Below are 17,697 nucleotides of genomic sequence, written 5' to 3'. Positions count from 1 at the left end.
TGACAGTTAAGGAATCTTAATTAATATTTGTTAGAGCTAATAGCATATATAATGAAGGATTAATCATGTAACGCTTCCTTTTCTGTTTGCTCCTTATGAATAACAAAGTGAGACTATTATCTGCCACAAATTTTGCTGTCATTCTGCCACTGCAGAACAGCCACAGAACACACATTTCAAAGGCATGTTTTAATATGCATGCTTTAAACTTGACAATCTGTGATGATTCAACAAGACACAAGACATACAAGGGTTCAATTTCAAAACTCCGAGCCACCAGCTGAACACTTCAAATGCCTGAACAAACAGGTGAGAAATAGAGTATCACTGGTAAGAACACTTCAAATGCCTGAACAAACAGGTGAGAAATAGAGTTATCACTGGTAAGAACTGCTGGAGCTGTTCTGCATTTCTCTCAGCAAGCCAGAGTTCAGCCAACTGCTCCCTCCAGCGTCACGGGCAAGGACAGCAACTCGGCTTCACCAAGTGCTGCCTGTGTAAAAAATACTGTGCTAAAAGAGACTGCAAACCACAGCAATAAACTGGTCAAAACACCTGCAGCTTCAGGCCAGCACACTGATTGTGCACCCTTTCAATGAAGCACAGCTTTTGAGAGAGCAAACTCACTTAGCGTTGTTTTGCTTGTCATCTTCTGATAGGTGGCCAGTCTTTACTAGGTCATAGTTGATACAGCCAGGCTGGATGGCATCGATTAAATCCACAACTGCCAAGCTTGTGCTGATAGTCTTGTCCTAGAGAACACAGGGACAGAGAAGTAAAGATGAGTGTCCAATCCTTAAAGCATAATTCTCACCTCAATTCAGCTGCTCTGCAACATGCAGCCAAAGAAGTTTTGAAGGAGCCTTTTCAAAGCAGCAGTGTTAGTGACTATTCCCAGGCGGACCAGACGGAAAACCAAGCTGCTGCCTCACCTTTGGTGATAGTACAATACTAATACTCCAATTTACAGCAAGTGCTCTGGAAATCCAAAGAAGTCATCATTGTGCAGGCAGCAGCTGTGCCCTGCTGAGCACAGCCCAAGGCACAATGCTCACCTCCAAATGCACAGGAGCTCCAGCCCCTTTGTTTGCCAGCATCTCACTTCCCACCTCTGCCCCAGATCCTGCCCACCTCCCCTCCTCAGCCATTATTCCCCACTATGGGCAGCCCTAAACATTCCCCTGTCTTGTTCCACTCTGTTCCCAGAAGTCTGAATCCTGTTCTGTTTAAACTCCTTTCTAAGATGCCCAGGCTGTTCCTCCAGGTGAGGAAGAAGTTTTTGGGCACTCGTCTCCTTTTGTAGGCAAGAAGGGAACCTGTACCTTGAAGTTCTGGATGGAGGTGGACTTGCCAGCTTCTTTCAGGGTCTGGTTTACCCAGCTGACTATGATGTCATCGTTGGCTTTCTGACCATCACCCAGGTCCTCGAGGACATTCAGCGTGTACCTGAGAGCCAGCAGAGAGAACAAGATTAGGCACAGAGCCAGGACAAAGCCATGCAGCCAGGATGCAACATGAGCCATGGCAGCTTGGAAAGTCTTTACATAGTCTCAGCTCTGGGTCTTTCAAAACTCTGTTAGCAAAAAGAAAGAACCATGTATCTTATCTGAAGTGTGATTTTTGTTAAAGCATTAGTTTGTCTAGCATTTCAGGTGCTTTAATAGGAGCTCAAAAAATGGCCTGGACTCAGGACACTTGTTAAACTGTTTTATCATTGAGCATTTGCTCCACAGGGGTTACACATTACCTAAAAGGTGTGGATTACCTCAGGAGCTGGCATTCAGACCTCTAATGTCAAATTAGGAACTACCACACACCTTTTTTGCAAACACATATTTGCATAATCTTACAGTTCTTCAGAACTAGGTAACAGTAAGATAAATTTCATCTGTTATTCAGTTTCTTCTTTCCCCCATTCCAATGCGAAAGAGGTCTATAAAGCAGCCCCAGAACGTTTCCCTCTCAATTTCCAATTAAAAATCAGAACATAAAAGCTGTGTAATGTTACTGCTCAGGGTTTCTGATTGTGGACCAGACTTGAGCAGGTGAGAGAGGTGATCCTTGTCACAGGATGATCACAGGTCCACCAACAGGCTGTCCAGAGGTGTCTGCTCTGGCCTCTCACATGCAGCTCTATCACAGTTTTGTCCAGGTGTGTCTCAGCCACCCCCCAAAGGACAGAGGTTTTACAATCATTCTGGGTGACCTGTTCCAGTACTGCAATGCTCTCGTGGAAGAAACTTCCCAAATTCTGTACTCCATTCTCAAGTTTCACGTGTTTGAGAGGGGTCCTACCTTCTCATCAACTGCCAGACCAAGGCCAGTGTCAGCGTTGGGTTTCCATCATTCAGATCTTGCCCTCCAATGCCAACCAGGGAGAATTTAGCTGGATGCTTTCCCAAGTCTACAGCGTAATTACAGTTTTCCAGCTACACAGGACAAGAGTTTAAACAGCAAAATCAGTCACAAACACACACAATTGACTGGAAGTCTCAAACAGGAAGTTTTAGTGTCCATGGCTTCCTTTAAAGTCTTTTGACATGTTTACCTTTTTCATATTTGCTCCAAGTTTAGGGTAGGGAGGCTTGTTAACCTTATTCCAGTCAACAGGAACTTTGATCTTCTCATATAATTGTAGTATTACCAGTGCATCTTGGAGATCACTAGAATGGAAAACACAATTAAGTCTAATGCTTCGAGATTTGAGTGCACTCTGACTTTGTCACATCATGAATAATTACTATTCTTTACAGGTGTTTGCAATTTCAACAACAACAATAAAAAGAGAAAAAAAGATCGGGATCTCCAAAGAGCCTGAAGCTTACCCATAGAGGTGATTTACGTGGGGGTTCACACCCAGGGAGTTCATCCAGTTGCGGAAGGTCCGCTCCTCACGCGTCTCTCCTACATGATGGAAAACAGGTTCATTGCAAATTCTGCAGGTTCAAAGCTGAGCAGGGATTTCCACCCTGCAAGGCAGGGAGCTTTGAGCAGCAGAGCTCACCAGGAGGTTTTAAGCAGAGAAAGAGTATTTTTTTTTTTCTACTATCATTTCTTTCAAAGGAAGAGGGTGACCCTGCTATCTAGTTTTGGATGTCATTTTGATTTCCTCAGGCCTCAGAAGAGCCTTTTGCACTTTCTGCAAGAAAAAGGAGCAGAAAAGTCTTTCACATGGGTGTTGGCTAACTGCTGTCACAGCTGTGCCAACAATTAGCATTCCCATGGACATCTCACTGCATTTCTGAGGTTTTCTTGCCCATCACAGGAAATGGCAAAACCAAATTCTCCAGCATGGCGAGTTGATGGAGTGCTGGCAGAGTGCCTACAGGCTCAGGCTCCACAACAGGTCAGAGCAGCTGAACAAGCTGCCAGGTGCCCTTCTCATCTGCCCCAAATGAGTAAACAACCACTGCAGCACTGAAGCCTCAAATCATAGGTGTTACTTTAACAGAGACAGCTCTGCAGGGCACAGCCTCCAATGACAACTGTTTACTTTAGACAGTCCCCTCCTGCTAATTTTGTGACTGATAAGGGCCATCACCTTCCAAAAGGGTCCAGTCGATGTCCTGGTTTTCAGGCTTGGTAAGTGCTGGGTACTTGTTGAACAGGTTGGCAACGAAGGCCAGGTTCAGTTTGGGGTTGCCACTGACCACATCGGCCGGTGTGACGAACTGCCGGCAGCCGAGGCGGTCGGCCTGCTGCAGCATGTACTCTGCCCTGCGCAGGTCATCCTTCTCCTGCCGGGATGCAAAGGACAACAGCTGTCATGGAACATGCTGGGCTGCACCACAAAGCAGACGGGAAGCTCCTGACCACTCTCTGGAGCAATGTCACAAGTCCCCGCTTGGCATCGGTCACCAACGAGCGAAAGGATGAGGCACACACACCAACCCCTGCTGCTGTGCCATTGTCACGCTTGTCTTGCTGTTTTTCTTAGCATGGTGCTTTCCAAGCTCACATGCTGTCAAATTTTAATGCTTTTTGAACTTAGTGGTCCAAAAGAAGTCAGTATGCTCCCAAATGGAGCAAGCCCACAGAGGATTTCTCAATCATCTCTGTTAATTGGCGGGTAGTGACCAGGCTGGCAGCAAGCACTCATTGAGCACACACCTGAGGTGTGCACATGGTCACTGACACTGTACACGCTCTAGAAATTAAGATGCCAGGTTACCCAGATGTCATGGGGCAATGATAGGGTACAGGGAGCTCATGATTCTGCAGGGTGAGGACACGACAGCCTGAATACTTACATTGAAACCTGACATGTTAATATCAATCTGAGGCTCTCCTTCTTTCTGCCCTTTGGGTGCAATTTGATTGAGGAGGTGGAAATAGGCTCTGGAATCCTGAAATTAATGAAATAGAAAATTCAGCTCTCATGTACAGCACTGAATACACCATAACAATTCATTTCAAGCCCATTTTTAACAAGTCACCATGCATAACTGGCTTATGTACCTTTACTGAATTGCCAAAATCTGTAAGCTTAAAAGAGAGCACAATGGTAGAAATCCAGGCAGCAGGAAAGGAAACAAAGGGAAAATGTTAGAAATATTTAAGATGACAATTATGTGGTATGACTGCTTGAAAGCTGCCTTTGCTACAAGCTCTGGTGTCACAGCCACCTCTGCAGTGGCTGGAGGAGGCAATGACCCCATGCTGCTCTCACTCATGGCCCCCAGATGCCCCAAGGCAACTCTAAGCTCTAAACAAGCCATTCCTACTGCCACAGCAGTGATGAAAATGACTCAGTGAAGACAAATTCTAAGCAGAAAGCTGATTATAAGATGTCTGAATGTTTTCTTCTGTGCCTGCACATTAGCTAGAACAGCTTAGAGGAGAGAGGGTCACACACCAGGAGGAGCCAAGAGCTGTAGTGATTATTTATCAACTACATGGCCTTTTAGTGCTCAGCATTAAGGAGAACCTCAGCATATCATGGCAGCCCAGGGGATGCACCAGAGAAGCCAACAGCTGTCAGCAAAACTGTAAGTAATTTTGAAGATGGAAATAAGAGCGACCATGCACACAACAGGTCATATCTATGATCCTCACACACCTCAATCATCAATTTTTTTTTTTCTATTTCAATAATCTTTCTCCTGCTTGAAACTGCTGGCCATGTGAATAAGCTCCAGAAGACTGCTGAGACCAGTGTCCAGGTGCCCCACAGTCACCATCCTCCATTTCTCACCACTGCCCCCACTCTGAAAAGCAGCTTTAGGAGTCCCCATTCCCATTCCTACTAAACCCAGTGTGAAGAAAAAGAGCTCTTGTTTCCCTTCCTCTCTCCAGCCCATGACAATTTAGATGAAATGCCATCAGTGCCAAGAGTATGTGGAAATCTCACTCTCCAATGAAGCATTTCCCCCTGTTATCTCTGAAGTATGAACTAAGGACATTTGAAAACATAAGTAATACCAGATTCATAGCTGATTAAAACACACGACAGCAGCACTGGTGGAAACAAACAGTTCAACACTGGGCTCACCCTAATGGCAAGAGAGAACAGCACTGCAGGACCTCAAATACAACACCCAGAACCCCCCTGGTAAGACCACTCAGAGTGTTAGGGTCAAGAAAGGTCCTGCCTGAGGATGAAGGGCCTCATTGCACATGCACACACATCCCTGTCCAGCTCCCAGTCTTTTCCCAGGCACTGTAAACCAGGAGAGCTTTGGTACCTTGATATCTGAGCTGAAGTTACTGATTTTGTGCCAGCCTGCGTTTTCCAGGTGGAAGTTGGCCCATCTTAGGAGCAGCTCCTCTGGGGATAGTTTCATAAGGTCCTCCAGATTTTCACCATCACGAAGTAAGGCAGCCAGTGCTACAAGAAAAAGGATTGTGAGGGGAGAGTCAAACCTGCAGGCCAGAATTCGAGCTGCAGCAAGATTTCAGTGGGGAACAATACCAACTACTGATGAGGTCAAAATATTCTGGGTATTAGCAGAGCTTTCCTGAGTTGGTTGTTACACAGAGAGGAATATAAATGATCTAGAAATATATGTGTAAGAAAGTATTTTCCCTTTTCTTGTGTAACAAAATTCCTGGACTTTATGTGCAGTCTTTTAAGCTGATGACAGGAAGCTAAATGCAAATGTATTTCTATCTCAATGAAAAATGCTTCCAAGCACTTTCATAAGCACCATTAAAAAAACCCAAAGGAGCCAAGATAAGCACCCTTTCAGCTGGCCAGTGCTTCCTCTGCCATGAATTTTCAATCTAAACCAAACAATGTCAACACTTCATGATGAGGAAGCTTAAATAAAAGACACTGAAGCCCCTCCATCCATCTGGATGCTCTGATAGCACATGCAGGAATATCAGAGCCCTTCAGATGATTTCAAAAGTTTAAATTTTGGAGGCTGTCATGCAGGACCAAGTGAGCACAGGGAGAGATCTGCAGCATCAGTCTCTCACCAGCAAGGACAAAGCGAGAGCTCAAGCTGCTCCACTGACAGTAGCAAGGAGGATTTTAGAACCAAATAACTACCACAGAGCTGAAGCCCCCTTTTTAATTTTTTTTTTTTTTTTTTTTTTTTTTTTTTTTTTTTTTTGAGAAAGCTATGCAGTCTATAATCCTAAAAGGATCCAAGCAGCTTTTGCCACACCCCAACACCATTAGCAGCCTGCAGCTGGAGCAGCCTAGGGCATCACCAAGCAGTGTGTGCCCAGGCTCAAGCCAAGGTGAATCTTGATTTACAAGCTCTCCAAGGCTGATGCACATCACCAGGATGGCACTGCCCACCTGCACAGCTACCAACAGGCTGCAGAACATTCAGCTTGGCACATGCCCTGGTGATCCTTCTTCCAGCAGAGAGGAGGGGGGCAAGAGGCAGGGCTGGGGCTGCCAGCCATGCTGTGTTCATGCTGTGGCAGTGATCAGCCAGGATTTCGTTTACCTTCATTTCTGCTGAGCTCGATGTCGGCGAACAGGCCGATCTTAATGACCTGCCAGAGCAGCCCAAGGACCAGGTGGGGCTTCCCTTCCCTCAAGTCCTCCGCGCCGATGTTGACAACATGGCAGCCGATGGCAGACGCAGAATTCAGGGCCAGGTTCAGGTTCTCCTGCAAACAGTAGAGCCCCGTCAGACACAGGGCAGGGAGATGCTGCTTTCCCTTTCATCCAGCACCAGCAGAGTGGAGGCTCCCCCTTGTCCTTGCTCCAACTCAGCAGAAACTCCAACTCAGAGGAAACACTCCCAGCTGAAGTTCTAAGGGAGCTGTGGTAGCAGCAGGCTGAATCAATAAGAACTGAGCTAGGCACCAGGGTTTAATTTCAGCCTCTGGTATTCAGTTTCAGCCTCTGAGTTAGTTGCATCTAGTGGCACCGACAGGAATAAGGCTAGAGAAGTGCTAATTTACACACACAGGGGCATCCTCACAAAAACAACCTGCTCCAGTATGAAATGATTCATAGTTAACAGCAATATCACACTGTTTAAAAAAGACAGTGCTGTACATAATCACCACAGCAATATAATTTGGGTACAACATTTACACCACTTTACCCATTTTGTCACTAATTCAGCATTTTTTAACCATGCCCACAGAACTGTCAATTATGTATGGTACAAAACTGCATTTAATAATTAAACAGAAGCTATAAAATTTGCTCCTTTCCAACATTCCACAATAATGCCTTGAGCCACCATGCCACATTCGTTAATTCTATATTAATATGAATTTCAGAAAATAAAATACAGAAATGCCTTATACCTGAATTATGAATGGTGTGAGTTTCTTCTTATTAATTGCTCTTTCATCAATTGTGTCAGGAACAGAAAGATTGATCATTTTGCTGTTAGGAGGAAAACCAGTGATATTTGAACAACACTTAGTATTTAATCCGAACAAAACTCAATCCACTGTGACAATATTCACCACAGCACATTTGTTTTAGCCTGCTTGTTTTTGTATAATTTTTTCCCATAAAAATCAAGACTGCATAAATCAGAAGTTAATATTTACATTATCAAGAATGTATTTGTAACTAATAGCTAAGCCTGAAACTCTAAACATGTTCCCAGCCACTACTGATCTCAGCTGCTGGAGCAAAAAGAGCACATGAATTATTCACAGAGTAGTCCCTGAACTAGTGAAGACTCATTGCTCTGCTGACATCCACTGCACATTCTAGTAAGACAACAAACTTCCTCCTATTGTAAAGGTTTACTACTGCTGGCAAGAAAACCTGCCCCAAAAAAGAACAAACACTTGGAGAGCTCAGTGGGGAGTATGTGAGCACAATGAATTTTTAATCAACACCAAAAATGGCAAATTTAAACTTTATAGTATGAATTACTTCCTACTCAGTTCAGTCTTTGCCTAAAGCCATGAATTACTTGAAACTTGGGAAATAAATAAACTAAAATTATGCATCACGAGCTAAAGTTAAAAAATAACAGCAGTTAAAGAGAAGAGGTAACTCACTTAAACTTACTTTGTGTATTGATACAGAGATCCTAAAATTCCAGGTTGATCCAGTTCTCCACTATATTAATTCACTTACACTAAAACAATTGAATCTTAACCCATAAAACCAACAAAAACCTCATACACACAAGGTTGCTGGTTTTTAGCAGCCCTGGATGCCTTCTGTTCTCAGCATGTAACAGAGTAAGTCACCTAACCTACTTAGTGCAGTTATTAAAAAGAACAAGAAGACTCCCAGAAACCCCATTTTTGGGTTAATGCATAATAAGGTCACTAACATTCCCATGGAGAACACTGTCTGCCTAAACATCCAAGAGAATGGGTCATTCATCACATGTGCCTCTCCTCAAGCTCCCCAGCACCAGGCTGAGTTTGCACCAGGACAACTCCTGCTCCCACAAAGCACCTTCTGCCCCCTCAGCAAACTCCGTCTCAAGCCCAAACAAAAGCACTGGATGAAAATATCAGCTGGCACCAAAGCTGAGGCATCAGACAATGGCAGTGAAAGCCTGAGAGACTGAGCCTCTTTTTATATGTGCAGCACGTTATGCACACACACCAGTCACAAAACCAGCCTAGAACAGGATGAAAATTCCCCAAGCTACATTTTTGGAAAGTTATTTTCCTGATTTTTAACTTCTTTAATTCAGGAGCCATCGTGACTTACCATAGCACAATGCCATCTCCCACAGCTTTGAACAGGTCATCTGTATTTGGGTTCATTGGAATAACGTGCCGACAGTCAGGATCATTTTCCAGGGCTTTGTTTATCCAGTTTACAAAGGCATATTTCTCTTCCTCTAAGATAACCAATCATAAATTTAATGCAGGTTTTTCATAACAAAGGTTTTCCCAAAAGAAGCAGAGTATAATAGCCCAGGGAAATAAGAGCCTCATTTCATTACCATACATTTTAGTCATACAAAGCTCAAAGAAAGAAGACTCTCACAACTATCAGAATATTCCTGTTATTTACTTGCTACTTAACAACTTTATCATACTCAAGTGTGACACAAGGACTTCATCAGCAAGCACAGTTAATGAAGCAAATAAGAACACATTTAACTTATACACTGTTAAATGTACAGCACATAAATTCTCTCCTGCTTTCACCCTGACGTGAGATCACTCAGCTCTCAGAGAACTAGAGCACAGCAGGCAGCAGGTAGAAATGGGCTGGTTTTGGCACAGGACCTCCAAAAACCCAAGAGAAGTGTGAGACCAGAGTGGTACCTGAGTAGGAGTGCTGGGTCCCCTCGCTGGAGAGCTCCGAGGTGCCCCCGATGGCACAGATTCCCTCCTTCCTGTTAATGGCTCTTCGGAACGTTTTGGCGATATCGCTGCTTTTCACCTCTTGGAAAATCTACAATTCAAAGTGCTCTGTTAGGCAAGAAAAATCCATCTTCATAAAATAAAGAGGACCACAAGGAACTATTTCTTCTCAGCTTTAAAGCAAACTTCACAGTAAAATCAGCAAATGTGAAGGGCCCAGCAAGGGTGTAGTGGTATTAAATCTGACATGGACAGTGGGCAGACTCATCCCACTTTCTCAAACACACACTGCAAGTGCCTATTGAATCAGAAGCATTAGGCATGATGTATCTTGCATTTATTTACCTTTACAAGTAGATTTCAAGAGACCACAAGAAAAAAAAACATGAAACCTTTGCAGTCTGAGCACAGGTAACACATGCAGCAGGTCCTGCAGGGCCAAACTTGACAAAGCTGTGGTGCAATTTTAACCTTTCTGTGTAAGCCAGATGCTCATGTGACTGTGACTTTAGTTCACACAAAAGAACTCAACACAACAACAATTCTCTTTAAGCATGTAACAGTCAAATCTGTAATAAAGTGTAACAATGAGTGCTCCAAGATTCCACCTTCCTCAACAGAAACTCCACCTAACTGGTGAAACACCCTCTTGTTGGGGGGCAGAAGAGATGTTTTAGCACAGAAGGCTGCACATGCCATTTGCACAGATTGGATGTTACTGTTAGTGGCACCCAGGCCCTACAGAACTGAGCAGCTATTGGTAAAAAACACATTCATTGGCTGGAAAGCCTACTGTAACTCCCTCAAAACTAAACTAAATTAGTTTCAACCAAGCTGAAAACTCAAATGGAATGTGTAGAGGTTCTCTAAACACTACCCAGAAAAAGACAATGAAACAGCACTGTAAAGCAAGAAAACTTCTCCTGCTAAAAGGAGAGGACACCAGGCTGCAGAGGTGTCACTACAGGGCCAGGCTGCAGGTTGTCACACCTTACCTTCCCCATCCCACAGGGAAGGTGGCAAGTCAAAATGATGATACAGTGCAGTTAAATCCTCTCCTGATGGCATGCAGAGGTTGATCAGGTAAAGCTGACTGAAGATCTGAGAGCCCAAAAGTTGGGGGATTTCTGGTTGGTTGGCTTTAACCACAACGATTTTGTTTTAGATCTATTTACTTTAAAATTTCCTGGGTTAACTACTATCTTCTTGAGAATATGTGCTCTAAAGCTGAGGTACCACTAAGCCACTTGGTCCCAATGTAAAGATAGTTCATGTCATTCTTTGTACCATAAACTCCAGCAAAAATGCTCAGAACAAGAGTTCAGTTTGTAAAAATCATACAGATAAGCATTGATGCTAATGTACACCTCAGCTGCCTTAAGACATTTTGTCTTTACTCAATCACTGGTACTTTCAAAAGCAACAGAAGAGATTTATTTCTTCCTTCCTAGTGCAAAGTTAAGAGTTATGGACCAGCTCAAACCAACAGTTGAAACATGCACCCAGCATGCAAGTGTTCACAAACTGCAAACTCCAACTTACTAGTTGACTCCGAACTCAAAAAGTTCAGAGGGTCTGAAAACAATTAAGGAACAGAAAGTGAAGACAAATTAAGAAATATCAAGAAAACTGATTGGCATGAAAACAGCTCCCTCAATGTACTGCACATACTTTAATTACTCCTTCAGCATTCAGTAATCAGAGCATCAAAAGGTTGAAAAACATACATAGAAGAAGTCTTGCACTTTTGTAAAAATTAATAAATGTTTAAATTCTGGCCTATTTCTACTAAAAAAGACTGATCCTCCAATTTGTCCTATCACCTTATTCCTGTTTTTCCCTTTCAAGGCAAGAGATTTGAATTTTCCTAGATTAGCACTTAACACAAATCCAAGTGTGTCTTGAAATGCCCTTTCAACTCTTTAGCAAATACTTGTAGTCCCACTAAACTGAGAAAGGAAATTATACTGATACACAGGGAAAACAAGCATTCATCTGTGTGCCTGGAAAAACTGAATAGCTTCCAGTAAATACTGTAAGCCTGGATCATTGCAAGCCTTTCTCTCCAGTTGTCACATCATGTGGAAACAGTATTTTGGCCTCCAGTGAAGCTATCACATAGTAAAACCACACAGATTCCTTTTGGCTGGTCGGTTGGCTTTCATTCAAAAACCAACCAGTATTACTCCTCTGTCCAAATCTAAAGGCTGTCAATAACAGCACAAAAGACTGATCATATACAGATACCTGTAAAAAGAACTGATTTTTACATGGCTAGAATGATCAGTTTATGAAAAGAAAATTAGGATTAGGGCAAGTGGCTGAGAAGTCAGGTTTGATCTCTTCTACTCTTCCTTAGCTTTGTCTAAAAGGGCCCCCCAGGCTCCTGGGAGTTCAGAAATATCACTTACATAGACGAACTCTTCAAAGCTAATCTTCCCATCTTTATTCTTGTCACCATCGATCATGAGCTTCTGGATGATCTCTCTCACTTTGTAGCCAGGGAGAGGCAGGCTGGCCTCCTTGAACAGCTCGTGCAACTCGTAGTCACAGATGAACCCATTGCTGTTGAGGTCTGAGGAAGAGAAGAGGCAGCAGGAGGTTTTAGAAACGTGCCTGTACCTGACAGAACTGAGCCCCAACAATCAAAACATGACCTCCCATGTCCAAGGGTTTTATGGAGACCTGGGGACCTGCTGAATCCATGCAGGGCATGGGCACACAGCAGGATGGCCACATAAAAATATCAAGGAGTACATTGTTCAAAGGACACCCGTAGGAACCAAAGGCTCACAGCAAAAACACGCAGCACATCCTCAGAGAGTGCCCCAGCACAAGTCCTCCAGCTCTAGGCAGCAGCAGCTTTGAAACAGGGCTGACCACGATGACTCTGGGCACATGTGACCAGTCTGGTGTTAAAGTTTCACAACAGAACATCTGTATTTTTATAAACAATCTCCAGAATGTCTCTTTTTATGTCTAAATACCACAGCCTTTGCATGTTAAAAATAGATAGTCATGAAACAGCACCTCTTATGTTCTGAACTAAAAGCACCAAGTCAGCTCTGCAGTTGCATTTTTATCATGTTGTCAATGATATTCTCCATTTAACACTGACAGCAAGCTGCAGATATTTTATTGCTGCCCAAGAATGCTCTGCCAGGACATTTGCTTTCACAGTCTATCACCAAGCCACAGCAGCACCATATGTTTAGTGAGATAGTGTCACTACTAGACTGAGGAAGAAAACAAGAATCCTAGTGTGACACTGGAGCTTTGCACACAACAGATCCCAGCCTCTTTGGGGACATCATCACATCTGCTGACCACACATGGCAAATCCAGCATCCCCAGACCTTCTTCAGGCAAGTGAGGTTTTCCATCACTGTGGACAGGCAGGGGCTGGGTGCCTCCTTCCCCAGGCTAACCAGGATGAGCAGAGTGCTGCTCACAGCAGAGCTGGCACACAGATTTCAGCAGAGCAGGGTCCACAAGCAGACAGAGCATTTGAAGTGGTTGTACAGCCCAGATTCACACCTCAAGACATAAGTAGGACCCTCCAGCCCCATCTTTGGGGAGGCAGGGATTCAGGGCATGTTGTGCTGCTACTGGCTCAGTAACAGGATGCTAAAATCCCAGTGCTGTAGGCAAGTGCTACAGACAGCCCAGGGAAGTTTATTTAGTGCCTGAAGAGCTGCACCAGCTCCAGAATTTGGTTTTCTTCAAGAGGGCATCTCACCACAGCCACTGGGGTCAGTATTTATGCTGGAAGGGAGATACTTTCAAGAATAAAGAAAACAATCAGAATAGCTCTAAGGTCCAGTTTTGTTGGGTTTTTTTTTGTTTTTGTTTTTTTGTTTGTTTGTTTGTTTTTGGTTTTGTTTTTTTTTTTTTACCAAATTGTGGAGGTCAATTTACTTTTAATGAGGATTCTGTGCATTTTAGGTTTTGTTTCACAGTAGTGTCCCAGCAAGCAGCATTTTGCACCACCACTCCAACTGTCCTCATTTTCCAGATCCATATGGGAATATGGGATTTTAAAATTGTTTTTATCAGTGAGCAAGAAAGTGAAACTGCTCAGTGGCAAGTATCTGAAGTAACCAGAGTAAACCTGTACTCCCTCCTACACCCCAGTCTCTGTGTCTCAGACGAAGGAAGAGCATCAGTTCCAGTGGAATAATCAATACACTAAACTACTTCATGAAAAGTCAGTGTTTACAATAGTACTGAGGAAATAAAGTGGTTTGGGGCAATGATTAATAATAATAGGCTGCTCTCTGGCCCTCAATTTTAGAATTTCATTCTGAAATAATACAAGCTTACAAAGGAAAGATTTATTAACAGTCCAGCCTGAGATGTCATAAGCAAACTATTTCCCCTCTAGATAAATCACAGCTTCTTCTATTACAGCATTTTTATTACTGAATCTAACTGTACAATATGCATCTTTTCCCCTCCTTACAGCCAGTGAGGAAAATAAGTCAAGAAGGGATTTCCTAATCTCCAGGGCCTATGACCCTAAAATAAAACTTTGCTTTCACCCTCAGCCTGCAGCCAAGTCCCTTGCTTTTGCCTGTGCCTGACTGAACCAACCAAAATCCCTCAGCATGCTGCCAAATTAAGCAGGTAAATCCAAAAACATCTGTTCACCACTTCTTCCAATCAATCCACCACCTAAGTTTTACAGCTACCCAAATGTTAAAGTAGATGCAAGCAGCAGGAAAAGGACAGAGACAAATAAGACTTCAAAATATAAATTATATCCTTGATAGGATCCAATTTTGATTCAGATTTGGTAAAGGTTTTCTCCTTGACGTGTCTAAGTTAAGCATTCAGAAGTGTTTCTGTTTCAGCCTTTCAGGTGCCCTGTCTGAGCCTACTCAGATGCAGAAGGGATAAAACCTTACATGGTATTTAATGAGGCAGAAGCCTCTTAGGTGAGACATCAGGAACTCCAATAAGGGACACATGGATAAAAGGATGCTGAAACCTATTAAGATCTTGGTTCTACATATGAAGCCCTGCAGGGCAGGTATGAGGAATTTACTCCAAGCTGGGTCAACATCTGCCCAGTTTGGTTTCATTCACTCCTGCAATCAGCATTTCCCCAGCGTTCCAGGTGTGCTTAGCTCAAAGATTTACCTTTGCTCACAATAAATAAATAAATAGCTCTGCCACACGAAGAGCCACTGAAATGCACACTCACAAGGGAGCTCACATAGGTCAGCAGCAAGGCACAAAGCAAGATTTTGCCCATCAGGAAAGGCTGAACTGGGCTCAGACAGACAGCACAAAATCAAGTATGAAGGACACACTAACTCACTCAAAACCTTTAATTCTCAGGACTCGGGACCCTGCAACCCTTAACAATATCCCAAACACCCACTTGTACGAGCTACTCTGCCATAGTATTCTGGGAAAAAAATTAATCACTGATTTACTTCACAGAGTAAAAGGGCACCTATGTGCCAGACACTTGGGAGTGGGAAATACAAGGAAATCAGGTCTGTTAGTTTAACTGTAAGACCACACACCAAGTTTTGCACTGAAGATGCTCTCATTTCAAGTTTTAGCTTCTTGGCCACAGAAGGGCAGATCTGAGTATTAAAACTGCTGGTTTTACCATAAAGTGGTGCTGGCCTGTGGTTCTGGCTTGGTAGCAGAGTCAAGTAGTGATTGACTATGAGATGGAAAATAGACCTGTTCTTAACATGTCAACCAGCCTGACATGACAAAGAGACCTGCAACCCTTATTCCAAAGGGCAGCTGCTTCCCTTCCTACTGTCTCTGTCCCCCTTCTGGCATCAAATGTACAAAGAAGCAGCATTAAAAAAAAAAAAAAAAAAAAAAAAACACACCAAAAAACTCCACCTCTGCAGTACCAGCCAGTTCCAAAACTATTTCCAGCATCACTGCAGGCCCACCATATGGTGCCTTGCTGGATGTCCTGCAACAGGCCTTGACTTCAGACAGAACTCTAACAAAACCTGAGCTGGTATTCAGCAGCTGAAGAGGCTGTCAAAATAGAAGCTGTCCCAAATGAAATCGTTCGGCGGCCTGCCCAGGATTACTAATGGAAGAAAGCAAAATTGTTTTAACAGACAAGCTACAGCCTGGATTCATTATAGTCCGCCTGATGGAAAGGAAACTACAGCGCATCTGAAGTTTCCTATTTCTACTGAAAGATGCATGCATGCCAGCGTGCTAGGGCTGGGAAAGGTCACGGCAGCAAGGCACGGCACCTCTGCCATGCACAGGTGGCGCAGCAAAGCCGCAACGAATCCCAAAAGCTGCTTCAAGCTCCAGCTCAGCTTCCTCCCGAGGACTGTACTTAAAATAGCTTAAAATAACAGGATGCAAGAGGGGAGAAAGCAAACGTTTCCTTTTAAGGAAAATGCTCAGCAGGACACGCCAGGATCACAGATCCCTGTTTGCCCTACGCAGACGTTTCGGAGCATTGTTTTACCACCTTGCAGTGCTGAACAAAGTGTTCAGCCCAGTTATGATTTTTGAGTACTTCATGTTTCCAGAAAAGATGCGTATCTCTGCTTATCTTAGAAGGAGGGAGAATGAAGACAAATAAACAAGAGCAAGTTGGTGGATGTTTTTCTGCCACGCCTCCCCTCTGAAGTGCCCGTGTTTGGCCAAGCACACACACAGGCACCTGTTCCACAGAACAAATTCAGAGATCCAATGAGATCTGGAGCAACCTGTTCTTCTCCCACTAACCTGTGGGTCACTCAAAGCCCAGACAGTTCCAACGTTCCACTAATTACTATTTTCAAACATTACAAAGCTTTTTTCCCCCCCACTGCTCTTTACCACTGGATCAGTTCCAAGATAACTGCCTGTAGGATGGTGGGAGCTGCTTGTCTTGCTATAGCTGGCTTTAGTGATGACCTTCAACAGTGGCTTTTCACCTGTGGACTGTTTTAATAAACAGCAGGATGCCTGTGGGACTCATGCCTTTTGCTGGCTGTCAGAGAACAGCACATCAGTTGCATGGGAGAGAGGAAATACCTTCAAGTGGCATGGAAGTGGTGACAGAGCACACAGTCACACACCTCACTGCCTTCCAGCATCCCCCGATGTCTCAGTCCAGTCCAGCTGCAGACAGAACAGCTGGTCAAACACACACTTTTAAAGCCCCACCAACATACCCATCCAGAGCAGCACCTTGCCCCATGCTGGAGTTAAAGCAGGTCTCCAGGAGCCCAACCAGCTGTGCACTGCAGCAGGGCACATCTTGGTGAGCAGAAATCACCCTGTGAAACATTTCTTCCTCCCTACATCTCCTTCATGACATCCTAGAAGCCAACCAGCTGAGTTTTGCTATAACCATGGTTCTCAGCTGTGCTCCAAATTTTCCAGATAGCAGGGAGATGAAAAACAGGCTTCATTTTACACAGCAGTCCTGTTTCTGTTCACATTCACTGAAGATGCTATTAGAAGTTCACAGTGAAAGGCAGTCACCCAGCCAGTGACCAGTTCTGTATCCCAGGGCAAACATGGCTCCTTTAGGCAAGAATAAAGGGGATGACAGCATTAAAGACACTCCTGACAGGTGTGTCCCACATGCTTGTGGGCTCTACCATGCCTAAAGGACACAAAACAAGGCAGTTGAAAAGAACTAGCAGATCCTAAGATCCTATCTCATTTGTGGGTATGTCCAGGATAATTAGCACATTTGTCATTAATATTAAAGTTCTGACACTGCCATTATAATTTAAAACCAAACAGGGACCCACATCCTGAGCAGGGTGAGCTGGTTTCCTACAACAAACCAGGATTTGACTTGCATTTCTCTGTGTTTCCAAACTACTCTTGATCATTTCCCCCACACTAATGACAAAAAGCCACCACATTCCAGAGAGGTTAATAATTTTAAATGTATCCAAGGACAGAACAGGCTGCCTACATCTCAGCCTTATTGAGGCACATTAGACAGAGAGAAACACTATGCTTCCCCCCAAGGAACATCTCCCTCTG

The 17,697-nt window shown here is 43.8% G+C and overlaps 1 protein-coding gene across 6 annotated transcripts in view; it reads right to left on the bottom strand.

Moving 5' to 3' along the window:
- The window catches only part of PLS3 (plastin 3), a 49,366-nt gene that overhangs the window by 1,549 nt on the left and 30,120 nt on the right, over window positions 1-17,697 (bottom strand). For 5 of the 6 annotated variants that reach the window (XM_064426679.1, XM_064426680.1, XM_064426683.1 and 2 more), the window contains 14 exons: window positions 12,120-12,283; window positions 9,670-9,799; window positions 9,104-9,236; window positions 7,720-7,801; window positions 6,903-7,068; window positions 5,685-5,827; window positions 4,459-4,485; window positions 4,251-4,346; window positions 3,542-3,737; window positions 2,826-2,904; window positions 2,549-2,663; window positions 2,296-2,429; window positions 1,323-1,446; window positions 628-752 (listed from right to left, as the gene is read on the bottom strand). In XM_064426679.1, the coding sequence (XP_064282749.1) occupies window positions 628-752; window positions 1,323-1,446; window positions 2,296-2,429; window positions 2,549-2,663; window positions 2,826-2,904; window positions 3,542-3,737; window positions 4,251-4,346; window positions 4,459-4,485; window positions 5,685-5,827; window positions 6,903-7,068; window positions 7,720-7,801; window positions 9,104-9,236; window positions 9,670-9,799; window positions 12,120-12,283 (1,714 nt within the window). The remainder of the gene's footprint in view (window positions 1-627; window positions 753-1,322; window positions 1,447-2,295; window positions 2,430-2,548; window positions 2,664-2,825; window positions 2,905-3,541; window positions 3,738-4,250; window positions 4,347-4,458; window positions 4,486-5,684; window positions 5,828-6,902; window positions 7,069-7,719; window positions 7,802-9,103; window positions 9,237-9,669; window positions 9,800-12,119; window positions 12,284-17,697) is intronic. The other variant, XM_064426685.1, reaches the window with a different exon arrangement.

Source organism: Passer domesticus, chromosome 7, assembly GCF_036417665.1.
Source record: "Passer domesticus isolate bPasDom1 chromosome 7, bPasDom1.hap1, whole genome shotgun sequence".
Classification (NCBI taxonomy): domain Eukaryota; kingdom Metazoa; phylum Chordata; class Aves; order Passeriformes; family Passeridae; genus Passer; species Passer domesticus.
Note: the sequence above shows the minus strand (reverse complement) of the source record. Positions and strands in the feature narration are given on the sequence as shown.